This window comes from Haliotis asinina, chromosome 6 (assembly GCF_037392515.1).
Source record: "Haliotis asinina isolate JCU_RB_2024 chromosome 6, JCU_Hal_asi_v2, whole genome shotgun sequence".
In the NCBI taxonomy this organism is placed as follows: Eukaryota; Metazoa; Mollusca; class Gastropoda; order Lepetellida; family Haliotidae; genus Haliotis; species Haliotis asinina.
In genome coordinates, this window is record NC_090285.1 from 53,173,648 (window position 1) to 53,192,523 (window position 18,876).

Consider the following 18,876-nt stretch of genomic DNA (forward strand, 5'->3'; position numbering starts at 1 on the left):
GCAAAAGAAACGCCTTTTGTCAAATGTTTAAATAGAAGACTGAACGCTTACTTTTATTAGATTTCATTTTTTCAAAACTTGCGTTCCTTTTGCAGTTCAGTATGCCAGTAACATCAGCAAAGATTTCTGCTATACCTGGTTAGTGTTTCCTCCAGACCACAAAAAGGGCAGGGTGAAGTTTCTACAGAAAAGGGCTTTGAAAAAAACACAATAAAACCCAAAACAATTATCTGATTGAGCCTCATGTATTATTAACCTACAGTCCTCTTTGCTTTTTTCTCAGGAAGCTTTTCACAACAGCTTCCAAGTCGGTGTCATTGTGGCTGTCAGTGTTTAGGCTGATCATAAGATGCTTGTTACAGTTGCTGACTTTCAGTCTGTTCCTCTGCTCCGTCACAACTAGTAAGTACCAGGCAAGGCGTAGTACAAAATGGCAGGGCGCCAGAAGAAAAGGGCAGGGCGCCAGAAGAAAAGGGCAGGGCGCAGCGCCCTTCCAAAACGCTCTGGAGGAAACACTGCTGGTTCCCAGCAATTTTGGCTGGTCGTCGGTGGTGAACAAATTAATCGTTTCCTTGATTGCTTTCGTGCGTTCCTTGGTGAAAAATGCTCATAAACTTGTTCATTTTGTGCCTGTAATGTTGCAGTATATCTGATATTCCTGTTTCACAATCAATCAGATAATAATATTTGAAAAAGGCTTTTATCGTTTATTGCCGACAGTGTTTATTTGAAGGACATCAGAAATATCCCGCTGATGCCTCGAGCTTATAACATGTGACTGGTGGTTGAAAGTTGCACTTTCAATTTAGAATATATCATATCTGCTGATACGAAAACTAAATTTTACTCGTAATTGAACACTACCAACATTTAGGACATACTTTCACAAAGTTATTTACTTTTGCGTGACCAATGACCATGTACTATTTCAAAATATTAAAGAAACGAAAGATTTCGAAGCAAATTACTTTGCGGGTTTTGATACCATTTAACCTCGCACAGGTAAATGTATGTACCGTATTTCCTCTCATAAGTGACCGGCAGGCGCTTAGGACTCTTACTTGATTTAATTAATTATATCTTAACTTGTTTCCTAAATTCCGGCGCTTAATAGAGGGAATACGGTACACAGACCCCTGAAAATCAGACACCAGGTGTTCATTTAAAGCCTCCATCAGCCATCATTCACACAATTTCCATTAACATGTAAGGGTTTGATGATTTACGGACTCAAACGCGGCAAATAAATGCACACATTTGGAAGTCATCATTCAAATTATAAACGAGACTAATGATATGTCTGTGCATGTGGCTTCACTTTATTTAGAATGGAAGTGCTGATTACATTTTATTCACGTCCATTTGCTCCGGTACCTACGAAAGAAAAGCAAATTGTTAAACAAAAGTTGGTGTCAAGATTCCATCACGGAAGACGTCTTTATTCAGACAATACTACGGTTACTTCCAGGTAGAGTGAGTGAGTACGATTTTACGCCGTTTCAAGCAGTATTCCCGCAATATCATTTTGGGGAACACCACAAATGTGTAATTGTATTTATGTGAGGAATACAGCCCGAGTTTCTGGTGTGCCGTGTTGAATACTCGACTACCCCACCCCTCTTTCCTGAGCCATAGATACATTACACGCTGCACATACCTTGGACAGTCTCACTCGCTGTTTGTGAATGCTTCCTTTGCGTACCTTTCCAGTACGTCTCGTGGAATGTGTCCTTCATCTGCACAATTGTGAAATATGGTCATGTAAACTATCAGAAAATGTAACACATGAGATAGTAATTCATTAAACAAACCTTTGACTCTCATTGCTTATATAATATAATAGTTCTCGACACATTTATCTTTTTCCTGCTTTTTGGAATGAAAATAACACGTATTTTCACTATTTGTTCACCACACCGTTGTCCACAGCATGGTGGGCTACATGAAGGTCCTGGCTATCTAAAGCCTCTCTATCCCCTGGGGTGTATTAAAATGCGCTCCGTCTGTCCATCCTTGCGTCCGTCCGTACACGTTTATCTTTTCCGCAGCAGAACTTTAAAACCGTTCACTATTTCTTCACCAAAATTGGCACATAAATAGCTCTGCTGGTGTACTGGTGCAACTTGGTAGTTTTGAAATTCTGACTAAAATATTTTTGGCGTTTTCATGGCAACACTTTTGACTTCGACTGAAATTGGTGGTACTGCTCTCTTTCGGAGCGGAACTCTAAAACCGTTCACCAAACTTGACACATAGATAGATCTGGTGGCGTACTAGTGCCTTTTGGTAATTTTTGAATTCCGATTAAAATATTTTGGTGTTTCCGTGGCAACAAGTTTGATTTAGACTGAAGTTGGTGGTTGTGCTCCTTTCGGAAGCAGAACTTGCTTTTCTCTTTTCTCTCCTTGCACTTTTCTACATACACACCAACACAACTGGCATAATGATAAGTTGTAGTCATTTTCATGACGGATATTTTGCCATAGCGGAGGATATTAATGACTTTGAACTGTTGTTGTTACTTCGTCATGCATAAAACGTTTGTTTCATGAACACTTGATAAGTCTAGTCAAAGAGAGGATTTGGTGGGTCCAGGCGTTTTGTAATTGAAAACATTAGCATGATACTTATAAACATTTGTAAAGTTATTTACCGTTTTCATCTAGCATCTCCATCAAGTCATCCACATCACGTTCATCCATGTGCTGCTGCAGTTCGGATCTAGTCAGGACACCATCGTCGTTCTGATCAACGTCCGCAATACTACGTCCATCCAACAGCCCTTTCACTGTGTTACATATGGGTGTGTTAAGTCAACCTTTGAACTATGATTCAAAATGATAAAACAAATAAAAATTCATTGTGTGCTGGTATCTCCTGATATCACTATCACAGTAAAACGAACGTACGTACCAAATATTGTATGGAATGCTCCGTGAGGTGTTTGAAAGGATGCTGAGCTTACCAACGAAGACTTTTGGGAGTGTTACTAGTCTAACGCTCTCCCACAGTGTCGCATGCCTAGTCCTGAACGAGAATTGTTAATTTAGGCCACCGACACTAACGATTTCCTGTTTTGTGCCTTAGATTTATTTGGCATCTTCGAACAAAAATTCAGTTTGTTCTACCACCCTGTACAGGATCATGCATTCCCCCTGTACGATATGTCATATCGTTCAACACAATCTGACGCAAGCGTCCTCGCTTTATTACTCCTCCATACATGGTGGTAGTGCGAACAATAGTAATAAAAATTATATAAAATATTATGTTAATAAAACAAATCTTAAATATCAGTACAGCAATTAAAATTACCTACAGTATTATTGCAATAGTAGGTGCAAATCTGGCAGAACATTTGACACCTCATCTATGGCATTTTTACGATGGCGGATGCAAGCACGAACTCCGTAGTTGCAGTACAACGCACACACAGTACAACACACACAGACTCTCTCTGTCTCTCTCTGTCTCTCTATCCCTCTCACTCACTCTCTCTCACACACACACAGACATACATGCACACACACATGCATGCATGCATACATGCGTACATGCATCCAAATATTTCAGGGCCATTTAGAAGTGGAATGCAAAAGAAAAGCAAAATCAAACGTCGTGTTTTTCTTATACATCCTTCCCATTGATTGTACCTGCAGTTCCTATGATTGCTCCCTTGTGTTTTCTCCATTGTTCGCCTATCCACCTCGTTACTCGTCTCCACCACCCGCCTGACACGTTCGTCGCAGTCAGAGCCACAATAACAACCAGTAGCAGAAAACGCATCTGATATTGTAAATAGAAAATAAAACATGTTTTGAAATACACGGGCTGCCTTTTCCTCTCGCTACTTTTCATTGTTGTATTTAATTTAAAGTATATCTTGGTTACTCAGAACAAAATACACCATACGAACTCGAATTAAGAATACACCAACACGAGATTAAAAAGCATCTGGAGTTGTTTGATTGGCATTTGAAATTGTAAAAAGAAAATGAAAACGTGTTTTGGAATTCAGGAACTATGCTTTCCATTGTAAGTACCTTCACTATGTATCTGTTACTCAGAATAACCTAACACGAGTGCCCCGTGGCACAAGAGCACGATAAATACAGTATATGTGATATATAATATATATACAAATGTCTATCTGAATCAGAGTGAGTGAGTGAGTTAGAATTTATCGTCACATGGGCACTATTTCAGCCATATCGTGACGAGAACGATCAACCACAAACATACATATTAATCAATGGCATGTAAAAACCTGTCAACGAAGGACAGTAAAATATAACTAGAATATCACAGATAGGAATGTAAAACTAGTAATTAGATCTAAAAAAAATTAAGCTAAAAGGACAATACAGTATAAAAATGGGCTATAGATTGCAAACAACCGAAGGTAGATCGCCATAGCAGGGACCATGGGGACTTACGTTACTTTTCCTACCTGCATGGCCCCTAACTGGATTTACACCATCAGCTCGGCCATTGACTTTTATGCAGAGAATTATCCATACATTAAAATGATAAAAATGCTACGATTAAAAACCTGGAGGACTTAAATTTACATCAAATGTTTGGGACTTACGTACCCTCTCAGGGGGACAATAATTTTATAGTAATTTTACCCCCTTTGACGGTACAGCCACTAACAAAATGAGTTACTACTTTAAATTTCCAATTATAAAATATTTATCTATTTACAAATCAACTAACAGATCTAATTCTTTTCAAAATGCATTTTTTTAAATGAGAACTGGTATTGTTAAAAAGATCCTTCATTGTTCGTGATTTGAAATAGTTGTCCCTTGTGATGGAATACTCAATACAGTCAAGCAAAATATGCGGAGAACGGAGGATCTTCTCCTTTTAGTATGTATTCATGCGTGTATCTAGTGTGGCCAATGCGGCACCGTCGCATGACAACCTCTTCAAACCTGGACTGACAACCCAAGTAGGTGTAACCAATATAGGGTTTTATAGCATGTAGTTTATTAATACGTACTTGAGTGTCCCACTTCTTTTCCATCAGATCACGGATGTAAGCTCTAATGCTGGCTTTGCAATCAGAGTATGGAATGAGAAGTGGTGTCACTGATTTGTTGAGTGCTGCCATGGCAGCAAGATCGGCAGTCGCATTACCAGAAATGCCTACGTGGTTGGGTAACCAGCAAAAGACGATGTCGCACTGGCCAGTAGCAAGATCATTATACAGTTCAATAATTTCGATTAAAAGTGGATGTTTACATGATAAATGTTTAATCGCATGAAGGCAAGAAAGAGAGTCTGAATAGATCATATATTTCTGATGTTTAGGGTGTCTTTGAACATATTTTAAGGCTCTTAATATGGCGTTCGCCTCCGCTGAACTGTTATCATGCAATCTGGAAGATATTTTTCTGGATCCTATGACAGTAGCACATGCTACAGTACCACCGTCCTTGGATCTGTCTGTACATAAGGATTTAAATGCATTATAGTTAGTACTTATTGCATAAATCCTCATAGAGAGAATTGGAGACACAGTTATATGCAAGGTTTGACTGATTGGAATATAGTTTCGTTATATACGTCGCTGCTCAAGAGATGATTCATCAACCTCGACACACAGACTGTCAACATGTGAAGTTCAAAAGGAGCCAAGACAAAGTCTTAGACCTTGATGATGGACAGAATCTAATAGTTTCAAGTTGCTTTTGCAGGCTGCACCATATACAATTGAGCCGTGATCAAGCTTCGAACAGACAAGTGATCTATACAGGTGCAGGAGGGCAGCTTGATCACCTCCCCACTTTGAATTGGACACGCCTTTCAATAAATCAAGTGCCTTCGGGCATTTAGTTTTCAGGGATTTGATATGCGGAAGAAAAGTTAAATGTGAGTCGAAAATCAGACCTAAGAACTTGGCCTCCTTCACAACTTTGATGGGAGTACCATTTAAAAACAGTTCTGGGTCTTTATGGGGATTATATTTACGGCAGAAATGTATGCAATTAGTTTTGGATTTAGAAAATTTGAAGCAGTTTTCAAGACATCATTTATATATTTTATTTAAACACAACTGCAGTTGCCGTTCAATAGTTTGCATATTTTTACCTCGACAAGAAATATTAAAATCATCCTCAAATAACGATCCATCAATTGAATCGTTTAAAACTTTTGATAAACCATTTATCTTTATACTAAAAAGTGTTACGGACAAGATACTGCCTTGTGGAACACCATGATCCTGATTATAATGGTCAGACAGGGTTGTACCCACTCGGACTTGAAATTGCCGGTCTTGTAAAAAACTGTGATATAAAAAGAGGCAAACGACCTCTCAAACCTAAATCATGTAGATCCTTCAAAATGCCATGCTTCCAGGTGGTATCATGAGCTTTCTCAAGATCGAAGAAAATAGATACAGCATGCTGTTTATTGACTATAGCATTTTTCTAAACGTACCAAATGATCAATGGTACTACGATTTTTCCTGAAACCGCATTGAATATTTGATATAAGGTTATTGGTTTCAAGATAACATGTTAATCTATTGTTAACCATTCGTTCCATGATTTTACAGACACAACTCGTTAAAGAGACTGGTCTGTAATTAGACGGATCAGAATGATCCCGGCCAGGTTTTGGAATGGAAACTACAATGGCATTACGCCAAGAATTTAGGAAATTCCCCGAAGTCCATATGGTATCAAATAAATTTAGCAGTGTTTCCAAACACGACTCGGGCAAATGCTTCAAGAGCTGATAGTGGATATCATCAGCTCTTGTTGCTGTATCATGAGTCTTTCAAGGGCGGTATTTAGCTCATGGAGTGAAAATAATTCATTATAATCTTCACCATTGTCTAAGGTAAAATTGATTTTTTTTCTTTTCCTGTTCCTGATACTTTTGAAACTCTGGAACATAATGTGATGAAGATGAGTATTTGGCTAGAGTTTCGCCAAGTTTATTTGCAATGTCAGTTTTATCAGTTAAAAGATTATTACCATCTTTGAGATGATGAACAGTAGATTTAGAGCCTTTGCCCTTACTTCTTTGGACCACGTTCCACACTTTGGACATAGGTTTATTTTGGAAATATAGTTCCTCCAAGACTGACGCTTGTTCTGTTTAAAGGCGCGTCGAGCCCTGGCATTTAATATTTTAACTTTGTCTAAATTATGGACAGTAGGATGTTTGCGGAAATATTTTTCGGCATTCTTCCTACATTTTCTGGCCTGTTTACATTCATTATTAAACCATGGTTTACGAACATGTGGAATTGCAGAGGACTTTGGTATAGTTTTGTCAGCAATGGTGTTCAGTATATCTGAAAACAACTATATAGGATCTCCGCTGTTCGCTAAAACGTCGTCGATCAGTACACAGAGTCTTATATAATGACCAATCAACCCTGGCGAAGTTACAGGTGGATCATCAGCAGGGCTGATTGATTTGAGAATGGTGGGGACGTGATCACTCCCACACAGGTCATCATGGACCATCCATTCGAATTCGGAGAGTGATAAATCCAGGGAAGAATATGTTCCCGTAGCTGGATGTAAATAGGTGTTTGAATCATCATTGAAAATGCAGAGATTATTATCTGATGTAAATTCCTCTAGGATTGAACCTCTATTGCTAGAATGAATACTTCCCCAAAGCGGATTGTGTCCATTGTGATCGCCCATGATGATTCGTGGCTTTGGTATCTGGTCATACAAATTCTGTAGATCCGAGAAACAGATATCAGAGGATGGAGGTATATATAAGCTGCACAGCGTCAATGCAATATGCAGGGTCAGTCGAAAAACTGCAGTTTGAAGGTTGGTATTAAGATGGACAGGGCTATGAATTACACCGTGTCGTACTAGAATAGAAGCCCCTCCAGTTGCTTTATCTCCTGAAGAGAAAAAGAGTGATAATCACTATAATATCGTAGATTGAATCTATCTGTATTTTTCATATATGTCTCTTGAAGACATAATGCTGACGGTTTAAAGTCCTGTATCAACAAGTGGATCTCACTGAAGTTATTCTTCAATCCTCTACAATTCCACTGAATTATATTGGCCAATTGAGTCATGGTGCCTCAATGGGTGAACGTTCTCGTGAATGGGAGGAGTAACTAGACCTTGATGGTACGTTTCTTTTTAATTTTTTGCCTTTATTCTTTTTGGACAGATCGCTGGATGACTGTGAAATGGTATGTTGTGAAGAAGTCGTTTGTGATGGCTCACTCAGGATGTCTGTCTGAGATCCAGACGTCGACAGAGTAACTGGGGCAGTAAGTTTTGGGGATGGAGATGTTGATGACAAAACAGGTTTTTCTGACTTGACCCATGTCAAGTCAGTCTGGCTAAAAACGATAGAAGTGATCACAGATCGAGATAATGCAGCGGAGTATCTTTTAGGCAGTTGAGGTGTCGCCTGAATTTTAACAATTTCTTTGCCTCCAAGTACCAAATATTGTTTTGACACTTTATCGTCATAATTTGCCAGACTGGACAAGACTTAGACGATGCAGCATGTTTACCATCACAGTTGCAACATCTGAAATCCTCCTGACGGTCAGTGCCCTCATGATTGTCACCACAATGAAGACATGTTGCAGAGTTGCGACAAGAGTTGGAGGCATGCCCAAATGTTTTGACATTTGTAACATCGAAGTGGAGTGGGGAGATACACCTCCACCCGATGTTGAAATAGCCTGCCTTTATCGACTCCGGAAGTGATGAACGAGCAAATGTCATTAGATGTGTATTTGTACTAATAACTGAACCATCTTTCCTTATCGTGAAACGTCTCACTGATGTTACCATCTGATCCTTCAACTCTGTAGCAATTTCTTCTTCGCACATGTCGGACAAGCAACGAGCCCTGTCACGAACAATGCCTCGACAAGAGTTTAGTGTTCTGTGCACAGACACAGCAACCTCAATATTAGCGGATGTTTTAGTTGATAGCAAATTGAGAGATTGCTGTCTCCGTGCGCACTCCACAAGAAGTGAACCACTGCGGAGACGGGTCACGTTGTTTACTTCACCGCAAATGCCAGAAATAGTCTTTGAAATGGCAAACGGATTTAATTTGATAGGAAGGAAACCAGTAGCCTCAATGTCTAGAAATCGTGGCCAGGGATCACAGTCAGAATTTTGTCCTGCTGAGGGATCCAAATCCTCAAAACGCCTTTTCTTGTCAGAACGAGTTGAACCAGCATGTGATAATGCCATGGCGAAAGTAAATGATTCAGCATCTCTGCTCCCCACCCACCATGGAGTGTCAACAAGGACGGTGTCAAATAGCACCGGATCTCCGAGATGCCGACACCAGGGATACAGAAGTGTTATACTCCAGAGATAAACACGTGAAATTCTATTAAAAACTAAAAGAATAAATGCCAGGCTGGTTCGGACCATGACGTCATTCCCAAGAAGCACAGATTTCAGAGGTCTAATATCACGAGATTGGCCCATGAGCCACCGCCTTCTGGCATAGGACTGTAGATCCAAAAACCAAGACCCATTGATAATTTATTCTGGAAGTATATTCACCATGGCTTGTCGTGAATAGCCGATTGATAGAATCGGGCCAATTCTATCACCCGTCTAGATGAAGTCAGGACCAAAGTGGTGTGTTAGGCAACAGGAACGCAGTTGCAGGCCCTCAACCACCAGGATCCCTTCCTCCACCGACACAGGGCCGCAACCCACGGCAAACGGGTTGGTGGACCAAATATCCTCCCGGGTCCACAAGAGGGGTGTTGACGAGCTCTTGGCGTTACCCAGCACCCACTACGAGGAGGTTGCTCTCCACGGGTGCCTATCTGAATCAGACTTGCTTGAGGGCATTTATGGACCGTCCATAGATAATGGCTAAGGGGTGACATCTGATTTGATAGATCAGATATACTCCGGTGGGTAAAAATACATAAGTCATAAATATTGGCATCGTATAAGTAAAACCCCGTCTTTTAAACTACAAATGTACTCGTTTCGACATTTAATTACCTTAAGTCGACCTTTTAGACAACTGTGCACAATTCACTCCCGCGAACGAAATTTCAACCAATCAGAGGGGCGCGCCTCCATAACGCAATATGAGGTATACCAATGTGGGTTGCTGTAGTATTCATCTACAATTCATGCGTGGATTATCTTGTTTGCAGGTTTGTCTAAACCTGCAATCGTACCAATTGTTTTAAAAAATAAAAGCTTTATATTTTTACAATCTACTGCCATTTCATTTTGTCACCTGCTTTGCATATTTTCCGAGATACAGCTTGTTTTCATAGACGATTCGCTTGTTGTTATGATAGATATAAATCGTTCTGTTACAAGCGGTGTCATGCAAAATTCTTTGAGCGAGTATCTTCCAGCTATATGGCGGCGGTGTGTAAATAATCGAGTCTGGACCAGACAGTCCAGTGATCAGCATCATGAGCATCGATCGGCGCAATTGTGAACCGATGACATGTGACAGCCAAGTCAGCGAGCCTGACCACCCGATCCCGTTAATCGCCTCTTACGACAAGCTGAGTCGCCTTTTATGGCAAGCATGGGTTGCTGAAGGCCTATTCTACCCCGGGACCTTCACGGGTCCAAAATTCTTTTGATCATGATTTAAAAATATACAAAGGAGCAGGAAACTAGTTTTATCTATTAACTTGATGAAAATAAACCAAAATCTAATTGATCAAGCTGACTTTAGACAGTGACGCAATGATTTTTAAAATAGCGACACCCTGTTGCGAACATTCGCCAGTCTGAGAATAAATGCTATTTAGGCATTGTTTACACCGAGTAACAATATCTAAACCACTTTCTACTGGTAATAAAATATGTATTTGATTGATAGACAATATGATTGCGCATGACATTGTTTATAACATAACAGTTTCACTGTTGGAAACGAGGTGTGTGTTAATTTAATCCTGCTTACAATATTACTGTCACTTCGACAAAAACCTCGATCGCTTCGGATGAAGACATCTTTATGTTACAAGTTGTGTCATGCAAAATACTTTTGGTTATGAATCATTTACTAGTAAGCTGTTTTGATTTTTTTAAACTCGATGGAAACAAATCAGAATAGCATATTCTATCTTGGAAGAGAGGTAGGTGTCCAACCACCTGATTTAATACGTACAGGCTTCTACAACGCTCGCTTCGCGCTCACAAACAACATATTTAACACGAACTGAGTGGTCCCGTGGAAATCTGTGCATTGTGACACCATCACGTGGGAGCATAGGGCGGCAACACAACGATTCGGAATGTCTTTGATGACGTCGCGAAATCAGTAAATTGACGAGCTTGAACTAACAGAAAATAATTCCTCACATGACGCCACTGCAGGGTTCTGGTGACAGAGTTACCTAACCTGTCTGTGGTTTTGTTGGCGGGGCGAGAGGTAAAGAGGCCACTTTTTATCTCTAGGTATTAATTAACCACGCGTTTTTTTAAAAAGAAAATTGGCGTTCCGCTTAAGACTAACTACAAGTCTTTCACATGTAATGGTTAAAAGAGTACATAAAATGTGTTTATTCTTTCTTTAATCACTCATTTTGTTCATTCATAACATGCATGTATGGATGTACATATGTGTGTGTGTTTGTGTGCGTGTGTGTGTGCGTGTGCGTGTGCGTGTGCGTGAAAAGGTAAATATTATAAGCGTAACCTTAGTCTAATTAGTCCTAGTCTTACTTGTAATCATTCACAAGTAGTTTATAGTGGTTCAAATGAAAGCCCTTACCGATACCGTCCAGATTCAAATAACTACCAACTCACTTTACATGACCTGCGCAAGGCCAAAGTCACACATGGCACTGTTGACTGTAACTAGTACATACCAAATTTGAGTGGTATGAGATAAATGTTACGAAGAGATAATCACATAATCACAATATTCGAAGGCGATCATTGTGGGTTAACGCCCACCACTTACTGACCGAAATAAGGTCAGGTGCTTCTCCCCATGCCAGATTTCGGTGACAAACGGATATTAAAAGCCGGGCCCTGTTTATACAAAAGTAGCCAACTGTCAAGGTTTAATCGTGGTATTAAGGATTTTGATTAAAGCGGCCACAATAACACACATTCTAAGATAGAATTCAACCATCATCTTCACTTTGGATTTAGGCGTCACTACGGTGCTGAAACGTCCGTACTTACGTTAAAAGAAACTATTGCATATTACAATGAAAGGATGATGCCTGTATATTGTGCATTCTTAGATAACGAAAAGGCATTTGATCGGGTATGGCTTGATGGGTTATTTGTTAAACTGTATGATACTGGAATTACGAATAAACTATGGAGAATATGAAGACTCTCCCATTACCCCATGAATTCATTTGTATGCTTTGAGTGATTTAAATCGGATGCATTCCCCGTGAATGAGAGTAATGTCCGCCTGGCTATTCACATCATTCATTAATGACCTCCTATATGAACGTAGGAATTCAGACTCTGGCTTAACCCTGTCGTGGGGTAACTACCCTGGAATACGTCTTGTTGACGACACTACTTTGATGAGTTCCTCTACCAAGGCCTGCAAAATCCTTTCAATATCGCTGAAAATTGTATGCTCATATGCGGCAGTTAAAATGCAAGAGTGCGGTTGTACACTTTGAATGGTCAAACGATAACGTTAAAACCAATAATGTTTAAATTGATTATGTGCATGTTCCACACACCAAAAAAATCTATTAAATATATAGGTGTATATATAAGCACAGGCAAATCATCACTTGAACATACCAACTCTGCAGGTGAAAAGTGTGCTCATGAACACTAACCATAAAAATGGTTGTATTTTGGTGGTTTTAATCCTATATCTGCAGCAGGTATTTGGGAGAGGCTAATCGTAGCATGAGGCCTGTATTGATGCAACGTATGGGACAAACTTTCTCTTACAGAGTATGAAATGCTCGAAGTTGTACAACGACAATTTTGTGAAAAGGTTCATGGACTACACAAGCGCACTCCCAGTATTGTTGTATTGGATTCCATTGGGATTATGCCACTACAGTACTACATAGATAAAAGAGCACTCTACCAGTTAGGAAAGTTGTGTAATGCAAAGTATAACTATGTTTTCAAAGGTATGTTTCAAGTTCGCCTTGGTCAGTTCATGTGTTCGAATAGCTCTACATGCAACGTATGTATTAGAAAATCCCCGATATATAGATATGCTACAACTTGTACATAAGTATAACCAAAACGACATACTAGCAAACTCTGTCAATAATAATCAATTTAGTAATAAGGAACGCTGGTCCAGGGCCGTAAATGATGCCGTTAAATCACATAGATACAATCTGTTTTATGTCCATCTTAACCCAAGACTAAGTCTGCCAAAATATATCAATATACGATCCAGTAAGGAACATTATCTCTGGATGCTAGGGAAAGAGACAAATTACCAGTTCACTGATTTTGCAAGACTTTTATTCTATGGATCAGCTGAAATCGTTTCAAGAGAATGTTATTGTAAAACTGTCACCAATGGTATTGTAAAGCACGTGTTTATGTCATGTACGATTAATATGAATGACCGAAATGAACTCTTTAACTCCATATGTGATATTCTGGATGTAGATACTTTTGTTAAGATCTGGGATCAGGATGACGATGTTATTCTTGCATTTCTACTCGGTGGATGTCCAATAGAATGAATTATGGAACTAGAAAGGGATGTACGGGCAAACGTAATACTTATTGTAAGCCGTTTCATAAGGAAATGGCGACACTTGTTAAAACACTTGTATGTATATGAACATTCCTGACTAAAACAGTGATCCATCTTAATCATTTAACGTAAAATGTACCATAACTGCACATTGTAAATTATCTTATTCAACTGGAGGAAATAATGGATATCTATCTATCTATCTTTCTACCTAACTATCTATCTATCTATCTATCATTGGTATAGTAATCACTCTTCACTGGTGTGCAAAAAATTATCGTTCTTTATTCGAATGCGATTATTGTGAGTAAACGTCCAGCATTTAATGATCAGTTTCGGAATAAGGTCAGGTGCTTCTCCTACCAGATTTCGCAGATAAGCGGATATTACAAACCACCCCTGCTTCTACAAGTGGCCAACTGCCAATATTTAATCATGGTATAAAGGATTTAAATTAAAGCGGCCATAATATCATACACATACTTGTATAGTAAACACTCTTCACAAGTGTTCAAGAAACTATCGTTCTTTATTTAGTTGGCATGATCATAATGACCATATGTTTTTCTGATTATTTCTCAAGTTTGCGAACAATCGAAGTTGTTTTAACAGCATATGCGTCGTTATCGCTCATATCGTATTAGGTACTGGCAGACAGAAGTAATTATATTGTACAGCAATTCATGACGGCATAATTGCATCAAAACAATTTTAACCCATTCGTGTTATTCAACAATTGTATATACGTTGACGGGACTTCAGCCGTTGTAGGTACGCTGACGGGACTTCTATTCAACAGTTGTACATACGTTGACGGTACTTCTCTGAAATGGTATGTGGTTATTTCAAGACTGCCTTCAGTCTTAGAGTATCAAGCTGACAGGGCAAAGATAAAGTCAAACATAAATGATGTTTTACCCGGAAAAAAGATGTTTAAATAATGAAGTGTTCTTACCTTGTCGGATAGAAGATGATGGTCCAACTGAGCGAAGTTTCTCGTTCTTATATAGACGGGTAGTTGTGAAAATATTGATGTACAAAAGGTAACATATGTATCACAATAATTACAACTAACAACTTTACTGTGCATCACAGAAGGGTCGTGACAAGTACGGTTCTGGAGGTGCCAAAAGGTTTCACAGGATTACGTTTTACGCTTCATTCTAGATGTTACTCCAGGCATGATTACCGAACCTTCTGTCAACAATAACTCACTGCCAAAGCTTCACACCAATTCATGAACAGTACAGGCTGTAGGGAATCATTTCGTAGTGAGGGGTTCTTTGTCTCAACAGCTGCAGGTTGTTTTACTTTACAACTACCAAATGAGCGAATTTAATTTAAATTTAGACCATCATTTCCTTTGTCTGCAATTTTCAACTTCAGAAACATTATTTCTGATTTGACCAAACACTGCTGGGTAATATCAAAATCTATTTGGTGATTCATCTATTACCATCAGTAATGTAACTGTATCAAATTGAAAGTTCCACTTTTATCAAAATTGGACTAGAAATTCAGACATTATTATTTAAAAATTAAACTATCATGCAAGAAACTGATAGCATTACCAATTAATGTCCTCACCAAACAAGACTGGAGCAGATTTTTTAAAAACATATTTTTTTTAAATTAATATTTCAGAAATGCAAATAGATAACGAGTAATGACAATGACAGAAAAGTAGGAACTACGTGAAACATGAAAATCAACAGAACATGTTGGCGGTTGTTTGATAATTAGCAAACAACAGATTATACAGGGACGTGAAGTCAAACGAGCGAGGGAGGGAGTTACAATTTAACGTCACATTGGCAATATCTCAGCCATATCATGACGAAAGCAAATTTTACGTGAAAACCGAAAACATTTTGAAGAATTAAACTTGTCACGATGGACAGTAAAAGACTAGGGTATCACAGATATGGGTATAAAACTAGCATGGAAAAGTAAAATATTCTAGTAATTAAAGTAGACAATATAAAACACGGGCTATAGATCGCCAACAGTTGAAGGCAGATCATCATACTAAGGACCATGGGGGGGAGGGGGGGGGGAATAGTACCTTTGCTACCGGCATGGACCCTAGTTGGATTTACATCATTCCTTCAGCCGCTGGCGAGTGCACGAAATGCTAGCCAAAATTAAAATCGCAAGAAAACTACGATTAAAAACTCGGTAGACTTAAATTTACATCAAATGTTTTGGGACTTACATACCCTCTCAGGAGGACAGTAATTTTACAATGCTTCACCCCCCTGTGAGGGTACAGCCACTAACAATCTCAGTCACTAATCCAGAAGTGAGTGAGTTAATATTTAACGTCACATCGGCAATATCTCAGCCATATCGTGACGAGAGCATTTAATACTGAAATGAAATATAAGTATAGTATAAAAACCTGTCAACGAAGGACAGTAAAACAACTAGAATATCACAAATGGAATTAAAACTAGCGTGAAAAGTTAAAACTTATATCACTATTCGAACAATACAATATAAAATCAGGCTATAGATTGTCAACAACTAAAGGTAGATCATCATACTAGGGACCATGGGGAGTTACAGTGCCTTTGCTACCTGCATAGACCCTAGCTGGATTTACATCATCCCCTCAGCTGTTAGCAATTTAGACACGTCTAGCCAAAAATTAAAAATTCAAATATGCTACGACTAAAACAGTGGAAAGTCTAAATTTACTGTGAATGTTTTTGGACTTACGTACCCTCTCAGGACAATAATTTTACAATACTTCAACCCCCATTGAGGGTACAGCCACTAACAATTCAAGTTACGAATCCAAACTACCAATCATTAAAATACATCTATTTACAGAACATATTAATCAAAATTCAACCAAAAAATCAGTTTCTTTTTAAAAAAACAATGATTCAATGAGAACTAACGCTGGTAAAAAGATCCTTGATCGTTTTGACATTGAAATATTTATCCCTTGTGATGGAGTATTCAACACAGTCAAGCAGGACATGCTTGACCGTGACTCTCTCATCACAAGGGATACAAAACGGAGGATCCTCACCTTTTAAAAGGTATGAATGAGTATATCTAGTATGGCCAATACGACATCGTCTTAAAATAACCTCTTCAAATCTGGACTGACAGCCCAAGTAGGTGTAACCAATATACGGTTTTATTTCATGTAATTTATTTATACCTACTTGGGTGTCCCACTTCTTTTGCATCAGAACACGTATATAAGTTCTAATGCTCACTACAATTCAATAATGTCAAATAAAAGTGGATGTTTACATGATAAATTTTTAATCGCATGAAGACAAGAAAGAGAGTCGGAACAGATTATATATTGTTTACGTTTAGGGTGTCTTTCAATATATTTAAGAGCTGTTAAAATGGCGTTAGCTTCTGCTGTAAAAATAGTATTATTACCTGGTAATCTAGAAGGTATTGTTCTGGATCCACACAAGCCACTGTGCCACCGTCCTTGGACCCATCTGTAAATAAGGATTTATAATTGCTGTATTTATGTTTCAATTGATTATATTCTTGTTTACACTGTAATTCATTCGTTTCTGATTTTGTAAATGTAGTTGTAAATGTGTTAGGTCAGCTTGTGGCCTAACCATCTGCCAAGGAGGAGAAGAAAGAAGACAGCAGGGAGCTATGTTTTCCAGCTGAATGCCGGTTGAAGAAAGAAAGGGTTTAATTCTTTGCCCTAGAGGTGGAACAAGAGAAGACTTTTTGTCGTACAAATCCTCATAAAGGGGATTGAACACACAGTTATAGGCAGGGTTAGATTCATTAGAGTGTAATTTAGTAATGTATTGGAAGGATACTTTAATGCGACGTTGTGTAAAAGATGGTTCATCGGCCTCAACGTAGAAACTGTCAATAGGTGAAGTTCTGAAGGACCCAAGACAAAGTCTTAGACCTTGGTGATGGACAGAATCTAATAGTTTCAGGCTGCTTTTGCAGGCTCCACCATATACGATGGAGCCATAATCAAGTTTTGAGCGGACGAGTGACCTATAGAAGTGAAGTAGGGTAGTCTGATCCCCTCCCCACTTTGAATTGGAAAGAACCTTTAATAAATCGAGTGCCTTCAAGCATTTGGCTTTTGGGATTTAATATGGGGCAGAAAGGTCAAATGTGAATAAAAAATAAGTCCCAAGAACTTAGCCTCCTTGACAACTTTGATAGGGGTGCCACTTAGAAATAGTTCTGGGTCTTTATGAGGTTTATATTTACGACAGAAGTGTATACAACTGATTTTTTATTTAGAAACTTTGAAGCCGTTTTCAAGACACCATTTGTCTATTTTGTTTAAACACAACTGTAGTTGCCGTTCAATAGTATGCATATTTTACCACGACAAGAAATACTGAAATCATCCACAAATAAATATCCATCTATTAAATCGTTTAAAACTTTTGATAAAGTGTTGATCTTGATGTTAAAACATGCAACAGACAAAATACTGCCCTATGGAACACCCTTATCCTGAGTGTAATGATCAGACAGGGTAGAGCCCACACGGACTTGAAATTGTCTGTTATTTAAAAAGTTGGCTATGAATTTAGGCAAACGACCTCGCAAACCGAAATCATTTAAATCTCTTAAAATACCATATTTCCAGGTTGTGTCATATGCTTTCTTAAGATCAAAAAAGATAGACACAGCATGTTGTTTATTAATCAGCGCATTTTTCACAAATGATTCTAAACGCACTAAGTGATCGACAGTACTTCTGTTTTTACGGAAACCACATTGTATATCTGTGATAAGGTCATTAGTTCCCAAGTACCAAACAGGTCGATTATTTATAATGCGTTCCATGGTCTTGCATGGATGATTTTAATATTTCTTGGCGTGGTAAATATATGCATACTATTGAAGGGCAACTACAGCTGTGTTTAAACAAATTAGATAAATGGTGTCTTGAAAACGGCTTCAAATTTTCTAAATCAAAAACCAATTTTATACACTTCTGTCGTAAATACAAACCCCATAAAGACCCAGAACTCTTTCTCAGTGGTACCCCAATCAAAGTGGTCAAGGAGGCCAAGTTCTTGGGACTTATTTTCGACTCACACTTGACCTTTTTGCCGCATATTAAATCCCTTAAAGCCAAATGCCTGAAGGCACTCGATTCATTAAAGTTTCTTTCAAATTCTAAATGGGGAGGGGATCAGACTACCCTACTTCACTTATATCGATCAC

The 18,876-nt window shown here is 38.6% G+C and overlaps 1 protein-coding gene across 1 annotated transcript; it reads right to left on the reverse strand.

The window, feature by feature from the left end:
• Positions 1–1,299: 1,299 nt before the first annotated feature.
• LOC137286120 (uncharacterized) lies at positions 1,300–14,670 on the reverse strand. The gene is made up of 5 exons (XM_067817781.1): positions 14,633–14,670; positions 3,654–3,786; positions 2,654–2,788; positions 1,658–1,736; positions 1,300–1,374 (listed from the first exon to the last, which is right to left on the reverse strand). The coding sequence occupies exons 2-4, from the start codon at positions 3,784–3,786 to the stop codon at positions 1,669–1,671; spliced, it is 336 nt and encodes a 111-aa protein (XP_067673882.1). The 5' UTR covers positions 14,633–14,670; the 3' UTR covers positions 1,300–1,374; positions 1,658–1,668.
• Between the last annotated feature and the right edge of the window lie 4,206 nt (positions 14,671–18,876).